At 37.0% G+C, this 18,662-nt stretch overlaps 1 protein-coding gene across 8 annotated transcripts in view; it reads right to left on the bottom strand.

Annotated features, from left to right (window-relative positions):
* NEK10 (NIMA related kinase 10) overlaps positions 1–18,662 on the bottom strand; it is a 222,101-nt gene that overhangs the window by 21,757 nt on the left and 181,682 nt on the right. For 3 of the 8 annotated variants that reach the window (XM_063114326.1, XM_063114323.1, XM_063114325.1), the window contains 2 exons: positions 18,079–18,116; positions 3,932–4,032 (listed from right to left, as the gene is read on the bottom strand). In XM_063114326.1, coding sequence (XP_062970396.1) covers positions 3,932–4,032; positions 18,079–18,116 — 139 coding nt within the window. Of the gene's footprint in view, positions 1–3,931; positions 4,033–5,824; positions 5,855–17,838; positions 17,980–18,078; positions 18,117–18,662 lie in introns of all 8 variants that reach the window. The other 5 variants (XM_063114321.1, XM_063114319.1, XM_063114324.1 and 2 more) reach the window with 3 other exon arrangements.

Below are 18,662 nucleotides of genomic sequence, written 5' to 3' on the forward strand. Positions count from 1 at the left end.
GGTTTTCTCGAACTTGCCTCACATATGGATTTTTTTTCTAAAGAACTGCCTGTATTTTCTAGTATCTTCAAGAACATATCAAGGTCAACCATAGCTCACAGGGTTCTATTTGATGAATAGCATCTTATTCTATTCAAAAAAAGAATTATTTTGGCATACTACAGTGTAAGAGAAGATTTTTCTAAATGCTAAAACAAAATTTTCACAGAAAATCATCAAAACAAATACACAAAATGTAGCACTTCTCTTAGAATTTACAAACCCTGGAAACATGAGTCAATTTGAGAAACACAGCTTTACCCTAAATATCCTATTCTGTTTAATCTCTGTCACTCTTGCCATTAGTAACCAGGAGATCCAGATGAGCAGGTATGGATGGTTCTGTGTTTTCCTGCTGAAAAGACATAGTATGTTTCACTGATGACAGCCAGTAGTATACTTTTCACCTGAGGACAGAACATTGCTATTCTCAATGACATTTTTATGTGATTGCCCGTCTTTGGGCAATCCAAAGTAGCTCCAACCAAGCTGCCTGCCTGTTTCTAGGAGACAGATGTTTAATTTTTTAAAGTTGCTACATGCTGATTTTCAATGCACTTATTTAACAAAACAATAAAAACATAAGTATAGAGTTAAGCCCAATGCTTAATTTGGCTGTGTAGGTCTTAACTAAGCAATAAACACATGAAGACTCATAATAAAAGGTAACATATGTACTTTAGTCACCTTATATGCCCAAAGATAGATTTTGGTTTCCAGCCAGCAATGAAGTGAACCACTGATTTCATTCTTAGCTTGCTGGTCTTAAAATCATCATTTTAGTTTTAATGAAAACAGATGTCAAATTAGTGAAGGCAGGGCAAGGATTTTAATATCCTCCTGCCTTGTAAAATAGTTTCTTTTAGATGATTTTCACACATCTGTCTCTATGGAAACGACAGGAAAGGCTACCACCAGCCAAAAGTATGAAGTTTTCCATGTAAGTTCATCTGTTGATTGTCAGGAGGTGTTTGGCTCCACAGTTCAGGGCAGTCACCAAATGTAAGCCTGTGAGTTTGACTAGTACATAAATGTGTGAGCAAGAGGGGTTTTTTGGTTTTTTGTTAGTTTTGCAGATTTGGTCTTTCTTTCAGCAGTTTTCCTTTGCAGTTAGCAGAGAGAGAAAACTGCTCCTGGTCTTTAACCTATAGCAAATACACTAGTATAACATTTAGATGTGTATTTTTCTCCTTTACTTGAAAAGCATTGACTTTGTTTCACACGGTAAGTTAGAGTTCTCCAGAGGGGAATCATTCCTTACTATCTGCAATGTCATAAACTTGAAAGTATTCTGAAAATACATTTTAAAAACCACAATAGTCATATCTGGACTTGTAGCAAGGAATGCCATCTTGCAAAAAAATATATGAAATCATTTCTTATACAGGCAGTTTTAAGAGCATAATAATAAGATATTTATAACTATTTTATTCTTGCTTTAAAATACTTGGATATCAATAAAGAAATGTAATACATCCATTAAAAAAGGCTTTTATTACATAAAAATTAGCAAGACAGGCATATGGAAACTATATTTAAATTTCAAAGAATATTTCTCTCAATTTAATAGTTAATAGTTGAGGTAATTAAAAAGCTATTTAAAGCTATTTCTATAACACTGAAGTAAAGAATGTTTTCCCATATTTGTATACCAGTATTTAATGGAAATGCATCTTGGATATAATATCTTTACTCAGTACCTACATGGCAGATTATATTTTGATTTATCAACCAGGCTTCCCCTTCCATATTTCCTTGAACCCCCCTTCACCCTTTTTCATTTAATCATTTAGACAATTCTCAGTGATTGCCTAAGAGAAAGGTTGACAGCAGAAAATAGAAAAGTAATTCATTTAAGACTCTTGTGTCTTGAAAAGTCAGCCATCAGGGTGACCGAAAACAACACCAGATTTTGGACAAAAGTTGAAAGACAGAGCCAGGCTACTCAGCCTCAGGATTAATAAAGACTCCCCAGGTCACAGGGAGCAGTCAAAGGGAAACCAGTGAGAACTCAGAGGTGGGCAGGTATGAAAAGAGGGAGCTCCTTGCCTAGTCCTCCAGGCTAAATGTGCCAGTTATCAATGCCTGTTGGCCCCACGTCCACACTTAAATGCCCTGCTTGCGATACTGGAACCTTTCTCCCTTGCCAGCTGGCAGGATACTAAGCTCCATCAGTGGCAGGTGCTGAAGGGACCCTGGAGGAGGATGGAGCGCATTTTTCTGGTTCCAGAGATGCTCCTGTAGCGTACAGTGGTCCTCGCATGGGGGATCCCTAGTGGTTAATGCTCGCCCCCAGTCAGGTTTAGTGTTGTCAGCCCTGCCGGCGGCTTCCCAGAGAGTTCCATGGAGCAACACCTACCCGTGAGAGGACTTTCCTGGTCCCATTGATGGTGCTTCCCAGCACACCATGCTCGAGTGCTGATTTCCAGCAAGTTCCAAACATGGTATCTCACTGTGGATGGCTTGCCCTGGTCTCCCAGACAGAGGCTTTGCCTCAAGTTTCTCCAGCAGAGCACACTGGCAAATTTCTCTGACCTTTCTGGTGAAATCTGGACCTCAGTCCAGGGGTGAGGGAAGGGGTGGAGGGGAGGGACACGGTGGAGTCCACTTCCTTGTTTGTTCCTTTCTTGGGTGCCCTGCCTCAGCCCCAGAAGTCAGGACTTCTCTATCTGCTCTTTCTGTATCCTTCAGCTGTCTCTTCCCTCCTTAGTAGACAATACCCTCTCACAGCTAGCAATTCATTATATTGAAACTTCCCTGCTGAAATTACTCTGTTGTTTTTGGCTGGACCTTCACTGATCCAGATACAGGTTTCAGGAATGTCACAGGAGAAGGATCCTTACAGATGGGATTTGGGAATTGGTTTGATTGTGCTGTTGGAAATGAGTTTTGTTTTGTTTTGCGTTGTTTTGTTTTTTGCCGATAGGCTCTGGCGCACCAGGAATCCATGGCAGGCGGTGCCATCACAATTAACCAGGGTGTCACCCTGATGAAGTTCCAGCTGAAGCCATTGCCTTGGAAGCCCAAATGGCTGCTGTTCCTGACTGTCAGACAGTAATGACGACTGCAAGGACTGTGGCATGGAATGGATTCTTCTGAGTGCACTGGAGAACCGGCAGGAAAAAAGTGACAGGCTTAGGTCTTTTAACTCTCAGCTCAAGGCATGGTCTGAGACCCAGAAAGATTCCATGACAGCCCTAAAAGAATCTGTTGCTTTGTGCTGCCACAGCACTGATATGGCTGATAATCAAATGCAAATTTTAACTGAACAGATTGTTAAATTACAGTGTCAGTTGAATTCACACCTCATCAAGTTTCTCATGTGAAAGTTAGAAAAAAGAATAGTTCCTAAAACTTGGAATAGAAACATCTTACTGGACCCAGATAAAACTGACAGTCTAGAAGCCCAAGTCACATTGAGCCTTCATTGCTAGTGGAAGTAGCTTGTCACCCTATGTCTGAGAAGATTAGCTTTCTTTTACTTGAATACTCTATGATAACCTCATCTGGGACATAGGTCTTAAAAAGGGATGCTCACTCCTCAAAAGACCCACAACAATGAGGGTCAAATCCATAATAAGGGTATATCTCAGTATAACCCAGGGGAAAAAGGAGCCCAGGTCTGTACCCACTTTTACCCCCATACTGAAGGGCCATTTGTGTTGAAGTTTGTTTTGGTTGGGCACTAACAGCGAGAGAACAGGTTAGGAGTCACAGGGAAAATGTGATGTATTCATTTTTTTACTTTACTACCTTCCCAACTCTGCTGCTAAACCGAAGAGCACATGTGGTTGGAGAAAATAAGAGCAAGTATTTTCTCTAATTTAAAGTCCCACAAAGTATTTCTTCAGCAATACTAGCCCCAAACTCGCATTTAAGATGAAAAGCTGACCTGTGTGATGTAGATGATTTTGTGCAGTTGAATTAATATCTGCTGAATAGGATCACTGATCTGACGTACTTTCCTCTGGGACACAGCAATTCCTGCAGATGCTGTGGGTGATAAATTCCGCAGTTAGTCAAGTTCTCTTTCAAAAGTAATATTAGTGGAAAAGGGGGTAAAATTCTGAAAAATAATTTTTAAAGCAAAGACCCTCACCCTACCAATAAGACAGTATGCAGAGACCTTGTAATACTTCACTATTTTATGATATAGAATAAACAATTCCTTCCATTTACTTCTCAGATGTCTAAGTAACATAATGATGTTACCAGTCATAACATCTGGAAGACTACCTATCTCTTGGATGTTCTGCCTGCAATCACAGCAGGCTGCCATCAAGAGTCAGCAGTGCCTTGGATAATGTGGCCACTGAAAAGCCAGGCTGCAGATATGTGTAGTTAAGAGGCTGTCATGCTTCTAAATTTTCAATTCATTATGCTCTCAATAACATATTTTAAAACTAATTTTATCAAAACTACTAAGTGCAAACACTAGGCAATCTTAGCAGAAAACAAAAATTAAAGCTAGAGTTAAGTAACTTTCAAATCCTTGATTATTATAAATCATAATTTTCACCTGGGTTTCTCTCCAGGTCTAAACAAGACCCATTTGTAATTTATCCTGAATTGTCATCTCCACACCACCTTCACAGTTTCAGGCTAATTTGGTGTAAAATTATAAATGAGTGGCTTTGCCAGCTTTGCATGTCACATCTACAAATGGCCCATTCTTAGCCTTGAGCTATTTAAAGGTATGGCCTTAATCCCTAGATTATCCACAAGAACTCCTCTCAGCCAGAGATCCACACTGGAGACAATGAAGAGAGACTTCAGATATGTGGACATATACTATTCTCTTCCCCTTCTCTTGCTCCTCCTGCTCTTTCCCTCCCTCCCCTGACCTACAGCATGCTTTCTACAATAATTCTTATCTTAACAATTTTCCTTTATTCAAAAAAAGTCTCAAAGACCCTCTTTTCTTTCCTCCACACAACATTGAGCCTCTATAAAACTAAATTTGAATATAATCATTACTTTAGCAACAGCTAAGGTTTTTTGAAAATGATTCTTATATAAGGGCTTTCTGAGAAAGCTTGCATATTTTACCATGAACAGTTTATTTTCAAAACATTTAAAGAGAAAACATAATGTGATTGTTTAAAAGAGTCAACTTGCTTTATGATGAGCATATGAAAATTGATATTTAAGACACAAAACACAGAAAAAGAAAATAAAATATGAACATTTAAAGAAAGATTTTCCTTATAGATATTTTTACTGAGTTAGTTGAGAAATTAGCACAAGAAATAATCTACTTCTAGTTCGTCTGCAGTTAATATCTTGCTTAAATGTTTGGAATTTAAAGGATCTATTTCCCCTAACTCCTTTGAAGTGTCAATTATTTGATCATTAAGATGAGGCTTAATAAATTACCCTTAGGGTAAAAATGTGAACATAAATCAGAAAGAATTAATGTAGCTCAAAAATAGAAAACAGAAGAGTTGTCTGCCCCAGCTTGTAAAGATAGCTAAGTGTGCTAGGCCGTATTTTCTGCAGTGGGGATCCTTGCAGAAATAATTCTTAAAATGTAACTATTTGTTTGTCTAGACCCATATCAAAAACTGGAGAATATGTAATGTGGCCAAGTTGATGTTCTACAGAAACATTAACATTTTCTGAAAATGGAGGGCTAGCTTTTTGATCATTTTTATATTGACTTCTTTATGTTTTTGATTTGTAGACATAATACTCATAGGTAATGAGTTAAAATCTCACGGCATGGCAGAGAGTTCTTAGTTTGTGATGACATTTTGAGTGCGATATCACATAGGTTTAACTCTACCTTGCCACAAGAATGTGCTCATCTGTGGCCCTAAATACAAAAACAGAGAAAGTTAGCTAGAATGTCTGCCTTCCGAACTACGCAACTATGCAATTTAATTTAAAAATTATTTTTCTTAAGAGTTTTTGACCACTACCCTCTCAATCCCAGTAAATCCTTGACTTTTGAAAACAGTTTTCATTATTTACTACTCTCTAAAAAATAAATTTGAAAATGTTTAATCACACATGCCCCTGAAAAAAACAAGCAAACAAAAACAACATATTACCGATATTAACCCATCACAGCCACCTCCCCAGAAGTAACCCCTTATATCAGCTTTGTCTGTTGCCTTCCAGTCACTTTTCTATCCATTTATACACATATGTGTTTCCCTCAAAACAGAATTTTTCAAACTGTGATTGAGTCCTGAAATCAACTTAATGGGTCATAACCAGCATTCTGAAAACTAGAATGGAATGAATTAGAACAGGACAGAAAATTTTCAGTGCTTTGCAAGGGTCCACTCAGTCAAGGTACAAAGTGTGCTTCTTTTTGAGGGTCATTTCCAAAAGTTTTAAAGCTACTATTATATAAAATCTACAGTCTTTTTCTTTCTTTCCTTCCTTCCTTCTTACCTTCCTTCTTTCTTTTTTCTTTCTTTTTCTCTCTCCCTCTCTTTCTTCTTCTTGACTTCTTTCTGCCTTTCTTCCTCTCTGCCTTTCTTTTTAAAAAAGTGGTGACATGCCACACCATATAGACTGTTTTACAATTTGTTTTTACTCAGCCTATCATAGATCCTTTCTTTCTTGTGTGTGTCAACACATGCAGTGCCAGCTCATTTTTTATAACCATTGAATCGTACTGCATGTTCTGAATGCATCAGAGCTTTCTTAGCCACTTCCTCCTTGATGGGCACTTCGGTTTCAATCTCTCATGATTATAAGTGATGCTGTAGTGAGTATGCATGTGCATGCCTCATTGTGCATAAATACAAGAGTTCTTTTAGAACAGACAAGGAGAAGTGAAATAGCTGGGCCCAAGATATATTCACATTTCTTATTGTAATAAATACAAGGGTATTTCAAAAAGTTTACAGAAAGATTCATATTATCTTTCAATTCTATTTTCCACAAGCTTTTTAAAGCCTCATACATTTTAAAGTGGCTGAATCACTTTACACTCTGACCAGAAGAGAAGGGAATTCATTTTTCTACACCTTGATCAACACTATATATTATCAAACTTTTCAATTTTGCCAATCTAATATTTTTTCTATTTTGTATATATTTGAATGCTAGTGAGGTTATTGTACTTCTTTGGTGAATTTCTTGCTTGTATCCCATGCTTCTTTTCATTGATTTGTAAATGCTCTTTACATATTCTGAATACTAATTCTTTTATTGCATTTTTACATTAAAAGTATTTTCAGCTAATCTGTTACTTCTCTTCAATTTAAAGGGCATTTTCCACCCCCATGACCTAGGCAAAAGTTAGTTTTTAGTCTCAGGTACTACCAGAACAGTTTCTCAGGTAACTGCCACTAATATATCCTGGCAAGCTAGTATCCCATCACCAGTTCAGCACTACTGAGTGCTCTGGCAAGATTATTAAACTGTAGCATGAGTTAGGATTGGGGAGAGAAAGGACACTTGGGACTGAAAATAATGTACAGTCAGTCTAAGTATCACATTTGCAAACTCTCTTGATTTCCCAAACAACTTCAGCTAGTCCTGGATATGAGAACCTTTATGCTTCATACTCTACCTGATCAAATCCTCACAATTTTCTTATATTCTGCTACCCTAAAAATGTATATTTATTTAGCCCTTAATAATTCTAGGAAAACACAAATGATAAAATGCAATTTTTTTTTTATTTTTATTCATTTGAAAGGATCTAAAGATTAATATTTACCAAGTTCAGGGCAAATGTTAGCCATATCATTTTATCTAGCTTTAAAGCCATCTCTCTCAATAAATCTTTCAGATTAGCTCACTGAAAATACCACACTTCATAACTACTCATAAAAAACTGCAGTGTATATTTATATTGACAATTTTGCTCTCAGAATATTTTTATTAAAACAATTTTTCCTTGAAAAGACATCAGTGAGGCTGATGGTGTGCAATGTCAGTCATACATAATACGCATGATTCATATCTATGTGGTGTTTCCTACTGCAAAATATGTACTATATTTGGTGTTCTTAAAGTTTAAGTAAATCAAAGTTTAAAATATTGGAATACTTTGCATTCAAATTTTTTTATAAAATAGTAAATTTAATTAGTGTTTTAAACTTTACAAGGAAACTATGAAACTCCTTAAAAGAGACGACTTACTTAAAAGTGTCAAAAATCAAAAATAATTATATTGGCTAGCTTATACTAATCACCTAATGACTCTAAACAGCTATTTCCCCCCCCCCCCCCCCGGAGTGTGAGGTAGGAGGACCTGGGAGGAAGAGCAGTGTTTTCTTAGCCTGCGCTTGGGCAAGACTGGGAAGCATTTTACACATTTAGTCTCACCTAATCCACACAATCATTTTGAAGTGTAGCTGTTTTTATCTCCATTTTACAGATGAGGAGACTAAGTGCTATGGTCTGAATGCTTCTATTCCACTGAAATTCATATGTTGAAATCCTAACCCCCACGGTGATGGGGGTTAGGCAGTGACTTTGGGAGGTAATTAGGTCATGAATGGGATTAGTGCCCTTATAAAAAAGGCCCAAGGGAGGTTGGTCACTCCTTCCACCATATAAGGACACAGACAGTAGGAGCCATCTATGACCCAGGAAGCAGGTCCTCACAGACCTCAGACTTGCCAACACTTTCATATTGGATTTCTAGTCTCCAGAATTGTGAAAAATAAATCTCTGCTGTTTATAAGCCACACAATTTTTGGTATTTTGTTATAACAGCTTGAACTAAGACACTGAGCCTTAGCGAGATTAAAAAAAAAAATCATCCAACCAAGATCACAGAGCAAGTGAGTACTGTAACATGAAACCAGGTGGGTCCTAAAACACTACTACACTGTCTTAGACTAGATGGGAATTAAGAGGCTTCCAGTTCTCCTTCTAAACTATTACTCCACTCAGAGGCTGTGTGATCATGGGCAATCCCTCTAGACACTGCAAATGTAAAATAACATCTACACTCCTTCCCAGTCTGTAATACTATTTCTCTTCATAAAAGGGTTGTTACTTTTAACATGATGCTACACCTATACCTTTGAACATTTAATTGACTAAATATTTTTGGAAAGCACATACATACAATAAACTGGAAGCATTAGGTCTTTGTAGCCTGCGCAGTACACTATATTCTACTTTATTATTTCATAGCACTTTAAAATAGCCTAGTGAGTTGCCTATCACTGGTGCTTTGAGACTTGATTTATGCTGCTATTGAAACTACAATGCAAAACAGACATCATGAAGCTGCTAATTACTATAAATGGAACAAAAAGTGGATTACACTGTATTCCCCAGTGGACCAAGATATAGTATTAACCTATTATTTTTCTGAATTCTCTCTGCTAAGAATCAAGAATTTGGGGACAACTGGAGAAAACAAATATTAGGGAGGGGGAGCTCCCTGAAGAAGGAAAAAATATTTTTCCTTAATGAATGAGACCAAAACACATATGAGCTTCTCTATATTGGACCAATTGTCCTGTTGGAAGACAACACAGGTACACTCTCACCTCTTTCCTTTACTTTTATAACAATGAAATAAATAATTGTAGTTCAAATGCACAAATGTTCAGCAATCAACCCCTGTGTCCTTGGTTAGACAAATGAACTTGCTTGTATTCACTGAGGTTTCATGGGAGGTTCTCACTCAGAGAACCACAGGATGGGAGACAGACAGTGGAAACACATGTTACATTTGAGAAGACCATGAAGAATTAGTAGACCTTCAATAGACAGAGAACATGGACTTGGTGTAGGGAAAGTGTATTTGAGTGGTGGCTTCCAAGTAGAAGGAACTGTGCCAGCAAAGGACGGAGTGGGCTAAGTGAGGGCCGCAAGTGGAGAACAGCCAAGTGCGCAGCACAGCTGGTGTGCAGTACGATAAGAAGGTACAGTGTGTGTGCGGCTGAAGAGGTAGCCGGGCATCATGCATGAGGGTGAGGAGCCTGAGGGTGACTCTATTTCAGGAAAGGTGACCTCATGAGAAGAGGCCTAGAGCCTAAGCCAGAGGGCCCGGCTTGAACATTCCCTCTCTGCTAGCTACCAGCAACATGGTTTCAGGCAAGTCACAACTTCTCTGGGCTTGTTTTCTTCTCCATTATGGGATCATGGTGAAAATGGGAATAAAACAAAGAGGGATGAGGTCGTATGCACTGTAGGGAATCTGAGGGGACCAAGGAGGCCTCGGAAGCTCGGGCCTGAGTGCTGGAGAGAACGACGCTCCATCAAAGGACAGGCAAATGACAGAGAAGAAGATGCGGGGCTTGGTCATGGGCTACATCCCAACACAGACCAACAGACAGATCCACAGCAGTCAGGATGAAATTGTTAGGAAGGGACTTGACAGTCTGGGCCCAGTGTCCCGGCTGCCGCCACCAGAGTGGAATTTCCCACAGGAAGGTAGGAATCTGCCTCAGGGCGTTTGCTTCCTTCAGGCCCTGGGTGACCAGGCAACAAACTTCCTTTTGGTTTGAAACTTCAGAAACAGCTGTTTAGAGGCCACAGAAGCAAGGCTGCTTTGAAGTCCTTTACTCTTGAATTCTGGCTGAATCTCTTTCATGTAATGCATCTTTCATCCTATTTGGGTTTAATTGTGTGTGTGTGTGTGGGGTGTGTGTGTGTGTGTGTGTGTGTGTGTGTGTGTGTGTGTGTGGGTGTGGGTGTGGGTGGGTTAGGGTTCCCCCAACTTGGAAACTGCTATCACTTTAGTTATTTTTTCAGAATACAAAATATAACCTCCGGATTTTTGAAGTCGAAGTTCCTGAAAGAGTCTACATAGTACACATGGCGAGATGCTGTGTGGAGAACTTCCTGCTGCGTTACTTCCCGCACTTGCCTCTCACCAGGAGCCTCGCCAGCCAAGCAGCAGAGTGTGAGGCTAGCACTGCCCCGAGACAGGGTGGCAGAGAGCAAGCAGGGAACAGAGAGAGCAGGTGCCTGGGCTTTAAAAAGCAATAGTATAAGCAGAAGGCAGAAAGATTCAAAAGAACTTCTGCTCAGCAAGCTCTTTTTCTTGCCCCTCCTGGGTGAGACAAAGCTTCTCAGAATAGGGCGCATGAAGAGATAAGAAGAAAAGAAAGCTTCAGGGAAGACCCAAATTCTAGCTCACTTTGTGCAAAGTCTGGGGTGAGGTCAAGGAAGGGAGAACTGGATGACAGAACTCTCTTTAAATTTGAGGATTCGAGAGTGGTAAGGCCATCTGTCTTGATCCCATGGGGAACTCTGAGAGGCCTTAGTCATGCTGATGTTCCCTGCACCACTATGGCATGGGGCTGAGGGGGAGGAGAAATAGTTTCCTGCGGTGTCAGAGCAGAGAACTTCTGATGAGTTCTCAAGTCTCCATGACCGGAGAAGTGGAAAGAGCAGGCTGACCTTCCAATGTCCCTGAGAAGGTGAGCTGACCGAGCGAGAGAGCTTGCCCTACAGAGCTCTTGCCTTCATGTCAAGGGGACACAGCTGCGGTTGGAAGCATGGAACTTGAAGTCAGGTAGGGCTGCACCATTTCTTTGAATAACAGAGTGGAAGGCTGACCACACTTGATAATTAGATCCATGCCAGCACAGGCAGTCTCAGAGCTCCGGTAGTATAATGCTGACTAGGTCCCTGGAACAAAAATTCCACTTAGGGAAGAACAGAGAGAAGGGCAATCCTCGATTTGTCTGATATCACACTTTAAATCTAATATGATAAAGAAATCACTAAGACATTGAAATTTATCTGTAGGCTAATTGATTAGATTTCTGATATTTGGTTTTGGGAAAATACAGGATGTTACATTTTTAATTCCTGAATTTGTGGCCTTTAAAGAACATACACACTTGATCTAGTCCATGGAACTTGACTCTTCTCCACTGACTCAGTTATTTCTTACCCGATGCTACAATCACTAACCAAGTCACACTGGCTCCCTTTATTCCTACCAGAGGGATTTTTTTTTTTTTCTTTTTTAAAGTCAATTCTATTGATGAAGCCCAGAATTCTCAAGGAAGAAAACATAGTGGTGTGAAAACCACACTATGTTCAACACTATGGATGCAGAGGCTATCCAATTAAACTAAAAGGAATGATTACAACAACAACAAAAAGATGGGATTCATTGCCTCTCCCCAGTCCAATTACCTGGTTGAGAAAAATTTATCCCAAATGCGGAAAATAGGCAAAGTGGTAACTGCTTGATTCTCTGATATCATGGTTGAGCATTTTCTAATAACCCTACTTGATCCTAATCGAATACTCTTGACTAAGGTCACAGTATATTTAACTAACAGTATATTTATCTACACCAATAAAGGTGCAGGAAATTTACAGGCCTGCAGTGTTAGAGGTTACCCTGCAGAAATTGATGACATATTGTTATAACTTTATACCCGGTCAAGAAGTTGATCACAAAAATGATATGGTTTTATTGTTCTGTAGAAATTTCACCCGATTTATGATTAATTTAGCAATCTTGTATCAGCTTTTCTTTCTTTCCCAACTATGTAAATCCCTGTTTTTCAAATGCTCTTGGAATCAGCTCTTTTGTCCTTCACCTGAATCTATCACTAATGGATTAAAGAAAACTTGGACACTTACTAAAGAATGACTTTAAGAATTGTACTTTTGCAATCCAATACTATAAAAATAATAAATAGTTATATAAATCAAAAAATTTAATTGGAACATTATCTAAAACATCTCAAGTAATCTGTTAAATCTACACTGAGTAGTGTCAGTTAGAGTCAGAATGAGCAAGTCTCAGCATTTGTGGAAGGTGGGCTGGTGACCCAGGCAGACGATAGACACCTCTAGCTTTCAGGAGAGTGGACTGCTTCAGCAGAATGGTTTGGCCACAACCTTAGTTGTTTTATCACTTTTCCTGAAGAAAGGGAATTAACAGAAGATTAATAATTTATTCAATGATTAATACTTTCTTGTGGGTTATATGTACTATGCAGCCCTAAAGAATTAAACTGCTCCCCAGCACCTAAATAGATTCTTGGCTGTTGATACCTACATTTCTATAAAGGCGTATATTGGATAGATGTCCATATGTATAAAATGCCATGAATGTAAGGTCCTTGATGTCTAGGTTTCTCATTACTATTGGCTCATCTGTCACCATCCTCAATACTCAAACTGGTCTGTGCAACAAACCAGTTCAAGAAGTATTTGTAAATACTCTGAAATTTTTTTAAAATCCATTAAAAAATCATTTTTAATGACGACTTGGAATTTGAGAACCATGCTTTTCTCCATTAATTCAATTATTTTGTACACTATGCTACAATCGTCACCCAAGTCAACTGACCTCTCTTTATTTCTACCAGACAGTGGTGTAGCTTTCAACCCTCCTTCCTTTTAGTCTTTCCTCACAGGCAGAAGCCCCGAGGGTAAAAGCGTGACCTGCCATTTAACCACTGATATGCAGGTTACACTTGGTCTTGGATTGGGACCATCAATAACTTTTTGTGAGACATTACCTCTTTGAAAAAACATTACCCAAAAAAGACTATGAAAAAATCTGCATCTCTGGGCAGCATCCTCCTGGGACCTGGGACCTACTCCCCCAGTGCCTCCTTTGTCATGAAGAGGTAGGAAGCAAATCATCATTGTTAAAGAAAATTTGTTGTCTCAAATTCCTATCCCAATGTAAAGTCTAATGTAAAATACATAATATTAAAATAATCTAATATAAAAATCATTGTTTCCCACTTTTTCAACTTACTTGTGCAGTTGCTTTTAATCCAAGAGCAAGGATAAACAAGATTGTACACAGTGGTGGGTCTGCACTAGTTACTCAATAAACAGTTTTCAAGGACCTGATCTTAGAGGATACAGTCAAGATATATGAGGCTATGTCAGAAAGTTCATGGAAAAATGGAATTAAAAGATAATATGAATCCTTCCATGAACTTTTTGAAGACCTTGCGTGTGTGTGCATGCACACATGTGCACACGTTTATAAGTATTTACTGACAGTTTAATTTTGTGCTTGGATTGAAATCGAATTGTGGAGATGGGCCAGACATTCGTTGATGAAGATGCTTACAATCTCTTTGGAAAATATAATTAATGCCTCCCAAATCCCAACAAACAATGTAGAAAAATATAATGAATGCCAAAGTACATGGTATAGACTAGTATTATAGGAGTTTTGCCTAAAATCTGGTGGTCAAATTTTTATTTGCTAAAAAAGTGCTATGCAATAAATGAGAAGGCATTTATTAAATTCACCTTGACAATAGTGAAAATTAGTTTTAAATACTTTAGGCCAATAACTAACTTAAAATAACTAACTTAAGAGTAAGCTACTAAAGGTTGCTCATATAAGGACAACTAGAATATTGGCTGTGCTCTCCAGAATATTTGGACGAAACATTGACTACTGTATTTAGATCTGACCCTTATAAACAAAAGACAAATGTAAAAATAGATTTGCAGTCATCTAATAAGAAAACATAATCAAGAGCTCAGAAATCATGAAGTGACAATTACTATCCAAAATGCAGAGCATAAGAATTCCCATACATCAGTTCACTGCCTGGGTGTCAGGTTTTCTAAATGAAAAACTGAGCAAGAGAGGGAAAAATGTCAGTGTTAATCCAGTCAAATTAGGCCATACTCTTAGCTGACATTACATTTGCACTTTAAAATTTGGGTTTGACCCAGACACCCCAAAATTTACACTTAACCCAGTGATACTAACAGCATTTATAATATTACAGTGGACCCTACATACTTGACAAAAAACACATTTCTTGCATTACCTTTTGGTATGATTTAGTTTTGACAAATATATGCCACTTCCCCTGCCTCAAGAGGAAAGGATTATTTCTTTTTTATATACAACAGACTCTAGATTTTTTTTCTCATTCAAAATAGTAATATCTAGTTGTTTGATTAATTGATTTGATTCTATAAACAACAGAATCAATCAATTATTTTTTAAAAATTGAGTGTCCCAAGGCAGGGAGCACTCATACGGCCTAGTTTTATGTAGTAAGTAGATTGGGTATGAAATAGCTTAATGGGAGAGGTATTCCTTTTCCAATTTTCTTTTCTTTCTACTGATTATATCAAGGATTAAGTTTCAGTATAGTGCAAGTATGACCTCACCATTTCTCAAATACAGCTAATGTTCTTTCATAACAAGGACAACAGACCTCAGAGTAAGCAGACAACAATATTTACTTAGAATTTAATGTTGTCTTTCTTAGATTTGTATTTATTTTTACAACTGCCATCTATTTATGACAAGTGATACTATACTGATTTCCTGTTGATAGAAATAATATAAACTTCCTCTGTAAATAAGCTTAAATTGAGAAAGTGAGCCAAGTTAAATAAAAATATTAGGAAAATAGTCATACTTAATAGTACTCAGATACGGCCAAATTTGTGCAATAGTAATTCACAACTGACTAAAGTTGGAGAAATAGAGCTAGAATAATTCACTTGTTAGAATTGTTTATTTGTTCATTGATTCCATGTTAATTACTGTTAATATTTTCATCCATGCAGTATAGAAATTCCTAAATTTTCATTTCTGTTGGCAGGGAATTACAATCTATTATTTAACCCAAAGAATATATATAAAATAAATTATTGGTTCAATTTAGTTAGTATTAAAAAATAGAACAAGGGGACTTTTAATGGCCTTATCTTGAAAGAGTTTCATGGTTACTTGTTCTACAGGCATTTGGAAGTGCCATTAAATACAGCTGTATCATCACAATATGAACCCAGAAGTCCATATTTTAGGAGTACCATATAGGAAAGGTCATATTACAGTACAGCTACTTGGCATTCTAATTTGATAGCTCACACCCTTTGTTCTGTCATAACATGTGGAAAATAATGTTAATATACTAAATATATTCCTGCGGGCATGCCCAGATTTTAACAAAATTCTCCCCTTCCTGCCAGTCTCCCCACCCCCCAACATTTAGGCAACACAGGGCTGCAGATGTTGGTTATGCATCATTCCAACATATTACTTTCCATCCAATAAAGCTAAATTAAATGTTAAGTAAATGAAAATACACTAATATAATTTGCTTATTTTTTTTAGGTAAATCACTCACACATTTCAGTGTTTTATCTATTAGTGAGAAATAAGTTACAACTCATAACTGAGTGTACCAATATGTCTCATAACACCTTAGCCCAAACTTACTTTCTTACTATTGGAGTCAAGGTCACCTCTTTATACTCTTAGTTAGGATAGAGATACTGAGGTAATGACTAGAATAGAGCATGATTTAATCAGTTGACCTAAGTGAATGAGACTGGTACCAGTTGTTTGAAATCTGATAAAGACCAATAGTCCAAATTTACCTGCAACACTTCAAAAAGTATGACTTTTATAATAAGCAAAAAAACAATTTTGTATTAAGATGGAGAATAATAAAGATCTAACATTTTGATTGAAAAGCAGAATAGCTCATAGGTGGTAACCCAAATTTTCCCATGTGCATTAATGTGCTCTATAATAGTAAAAACTAATCACTTGTTTTTATGGGCAAAATTCAGCATTCACTGACAACACTTAAAATGCTTTAGTGTATTCTCATTCAAATTTTTAAAATAGATAAATCAATAAATTTTTTTAAATTAGATGGTATAAAAACTAAAGGAATAAAGAACATAGCATATGCAAACTTTGCGATAATGTCAATAGATTGTTTAAAGGTCCAGAAATCTGATCAATATCACTGACATAAAATCAAATCTTACACTGAACTAACTCAACATGCTCTTTAGGAATAAGAATTCCTGTTATGAATTACAGCAGAACTGTGAAGTGCTTTCATATATATGTGTATTCACTCTTGCTGTTACAAAATCAATCAACAACAACCATTTTAACTTCATGACTATGTTATGAACTCACCTTTGCCAAAATTACAGGAAAAAAAGCAGGGTCAACATGATAGTTTTGGGCATCTTAACAATAAAACCATCTTGTTTTGCATCTTTGCTGATACTCCCAAACTGTCAATAATTATCCCAAAGCAAATTTAATAAATGTGGAGACATGGGCTAATAGTAGAGCAAATCAATTTATATTGCTTAAGTTCACTATACATGTCGACTCCACAGAAGAATGTGAATTTAGGAAGCTAAAGCGAAAATAGCATTAAACAATAATCCCAATTTAACCATAATAGTAAAATAGAACTTGATGCTCGAGTCATACACTCACACATACGTTAAAAGAACAACAAATTAAACTATTTTTCTGAATTGTCCAGATTTAGCTAATAATTTTACTGTTACTGTTGGACTTTGGTCCTCTTTAACAGAAATGAAAAACAGATTAATTAACACATTCTTTTCTTTCCTAACTATTATTATAATCCTTTAGGTTTAAAGGATTCATAATTTTTAAGAATTGTTTAGAGAAATAATGTAATATGTCATTTTAATTAAATACAAATATAAATAACTAAAAAAGATTTATTTGTGACAGTGTAAAGAGAGAAAAAAAATGATTCACTGTCTTGTATCATGTAGGTGTGAAGTTTATAGAAACACCTATGTAAAACACCATCACTATTTTGTCAGTAGGTACACGCTTTAAGCACCAAAAGTTCAACTGTTTAACATTCCCACTAAGGCAGAAATACAAATTTGGGAAGAACAGCCTATAATATTTCAATGAATAAGTGAACACAGAAAACACTTTGATATTATCAAATTGCCAAACAAATCGTGGTTGACAAATGAAACAGAATTCTCCTGCTATTTGTATTAAAAGTACCTCCCAAACATTATTTAGACATTTTAGGCCCAACAACAACTCTGTGTGTGCCCATTGTGTGCTTAACATCAATGTGACCCAGTAAGTACTACCATGATCTTTGAGATTGCGAAGAATCACAGCAGGAAGGCTATGGGACTGCCACCCTGTCACTAACTCGGCCTCTAGTTCCTTAACGTGGGCCCTGAGCATGAGGGGTGGCACTTTCAGAAGCAGGTCAAGAGGCAGCAAAGCTGAAGAAATAAAAAGGGGAAAGATATGAAACTGTAACATAAATTACATTGAGTTTCAGGGAGATATGTCTGATTTTATTACTGCCAGCACTAAGTTACCTGGTCTTGGTCTTGATCCTATTCCACCAGTGAAGTCCCTGAAAACAGAATTAGAGGCCATTAGGATGATTTATTAAACTTGGATTTGACAACATTTACTGAGAGCCTATGCTCTGCTGAAGTCTACATTAGAAACATAAATAAAGGTTATTTTCCCTCAAGACACTCTCAAGAGTTTAATAAAGAAAAAAATAAATATATTTCAACACAGAGTAGAACTGACATGCTACTGGCAAATGGAAGAAACTTATTCCACCACAGTTGCTTATAAGCTCTAAGTATGATTAAGAGCCTAAATCTGAGTGTAATAAATGAATTTCTTATTACACTTAAAAATCAAAATACTGATTTTGTATTAAAAAGAAATAACATTAAAAATTTTATATATGGCATTTCTCATGATTTGTTTTTGCTGTCTTAAAAAAAATAATAAAGAATAAAAACACCCCCATAGCTCTTCCTATGAAATGAGATGATTTTTGCATTTAAAAAGATTATTTTTCCTAGAGCTTCCAATATTATTAACTTCTCTTATTTGTCTTGCCCAAATTCTAGATTGCCTGATCATTTTGAAAGTTGGTCTC

The sequence above is a fragment of the Cynocephalus volans genome, chromosome 11, assembly GCF_027409185.1.
Source record: "Cynocephalus volans isolate mCynVol1 chromosome 11, mCynVol1.pri, whole genome shotgun sequence".
Taxonomy (NCBI): domain Eukaryota; kingdom Metazoa; phylum Chordata; class Mammalia; order Dermoptera; family Cynocephalidae; genus Cynocephalus; species Cynocephalus volans.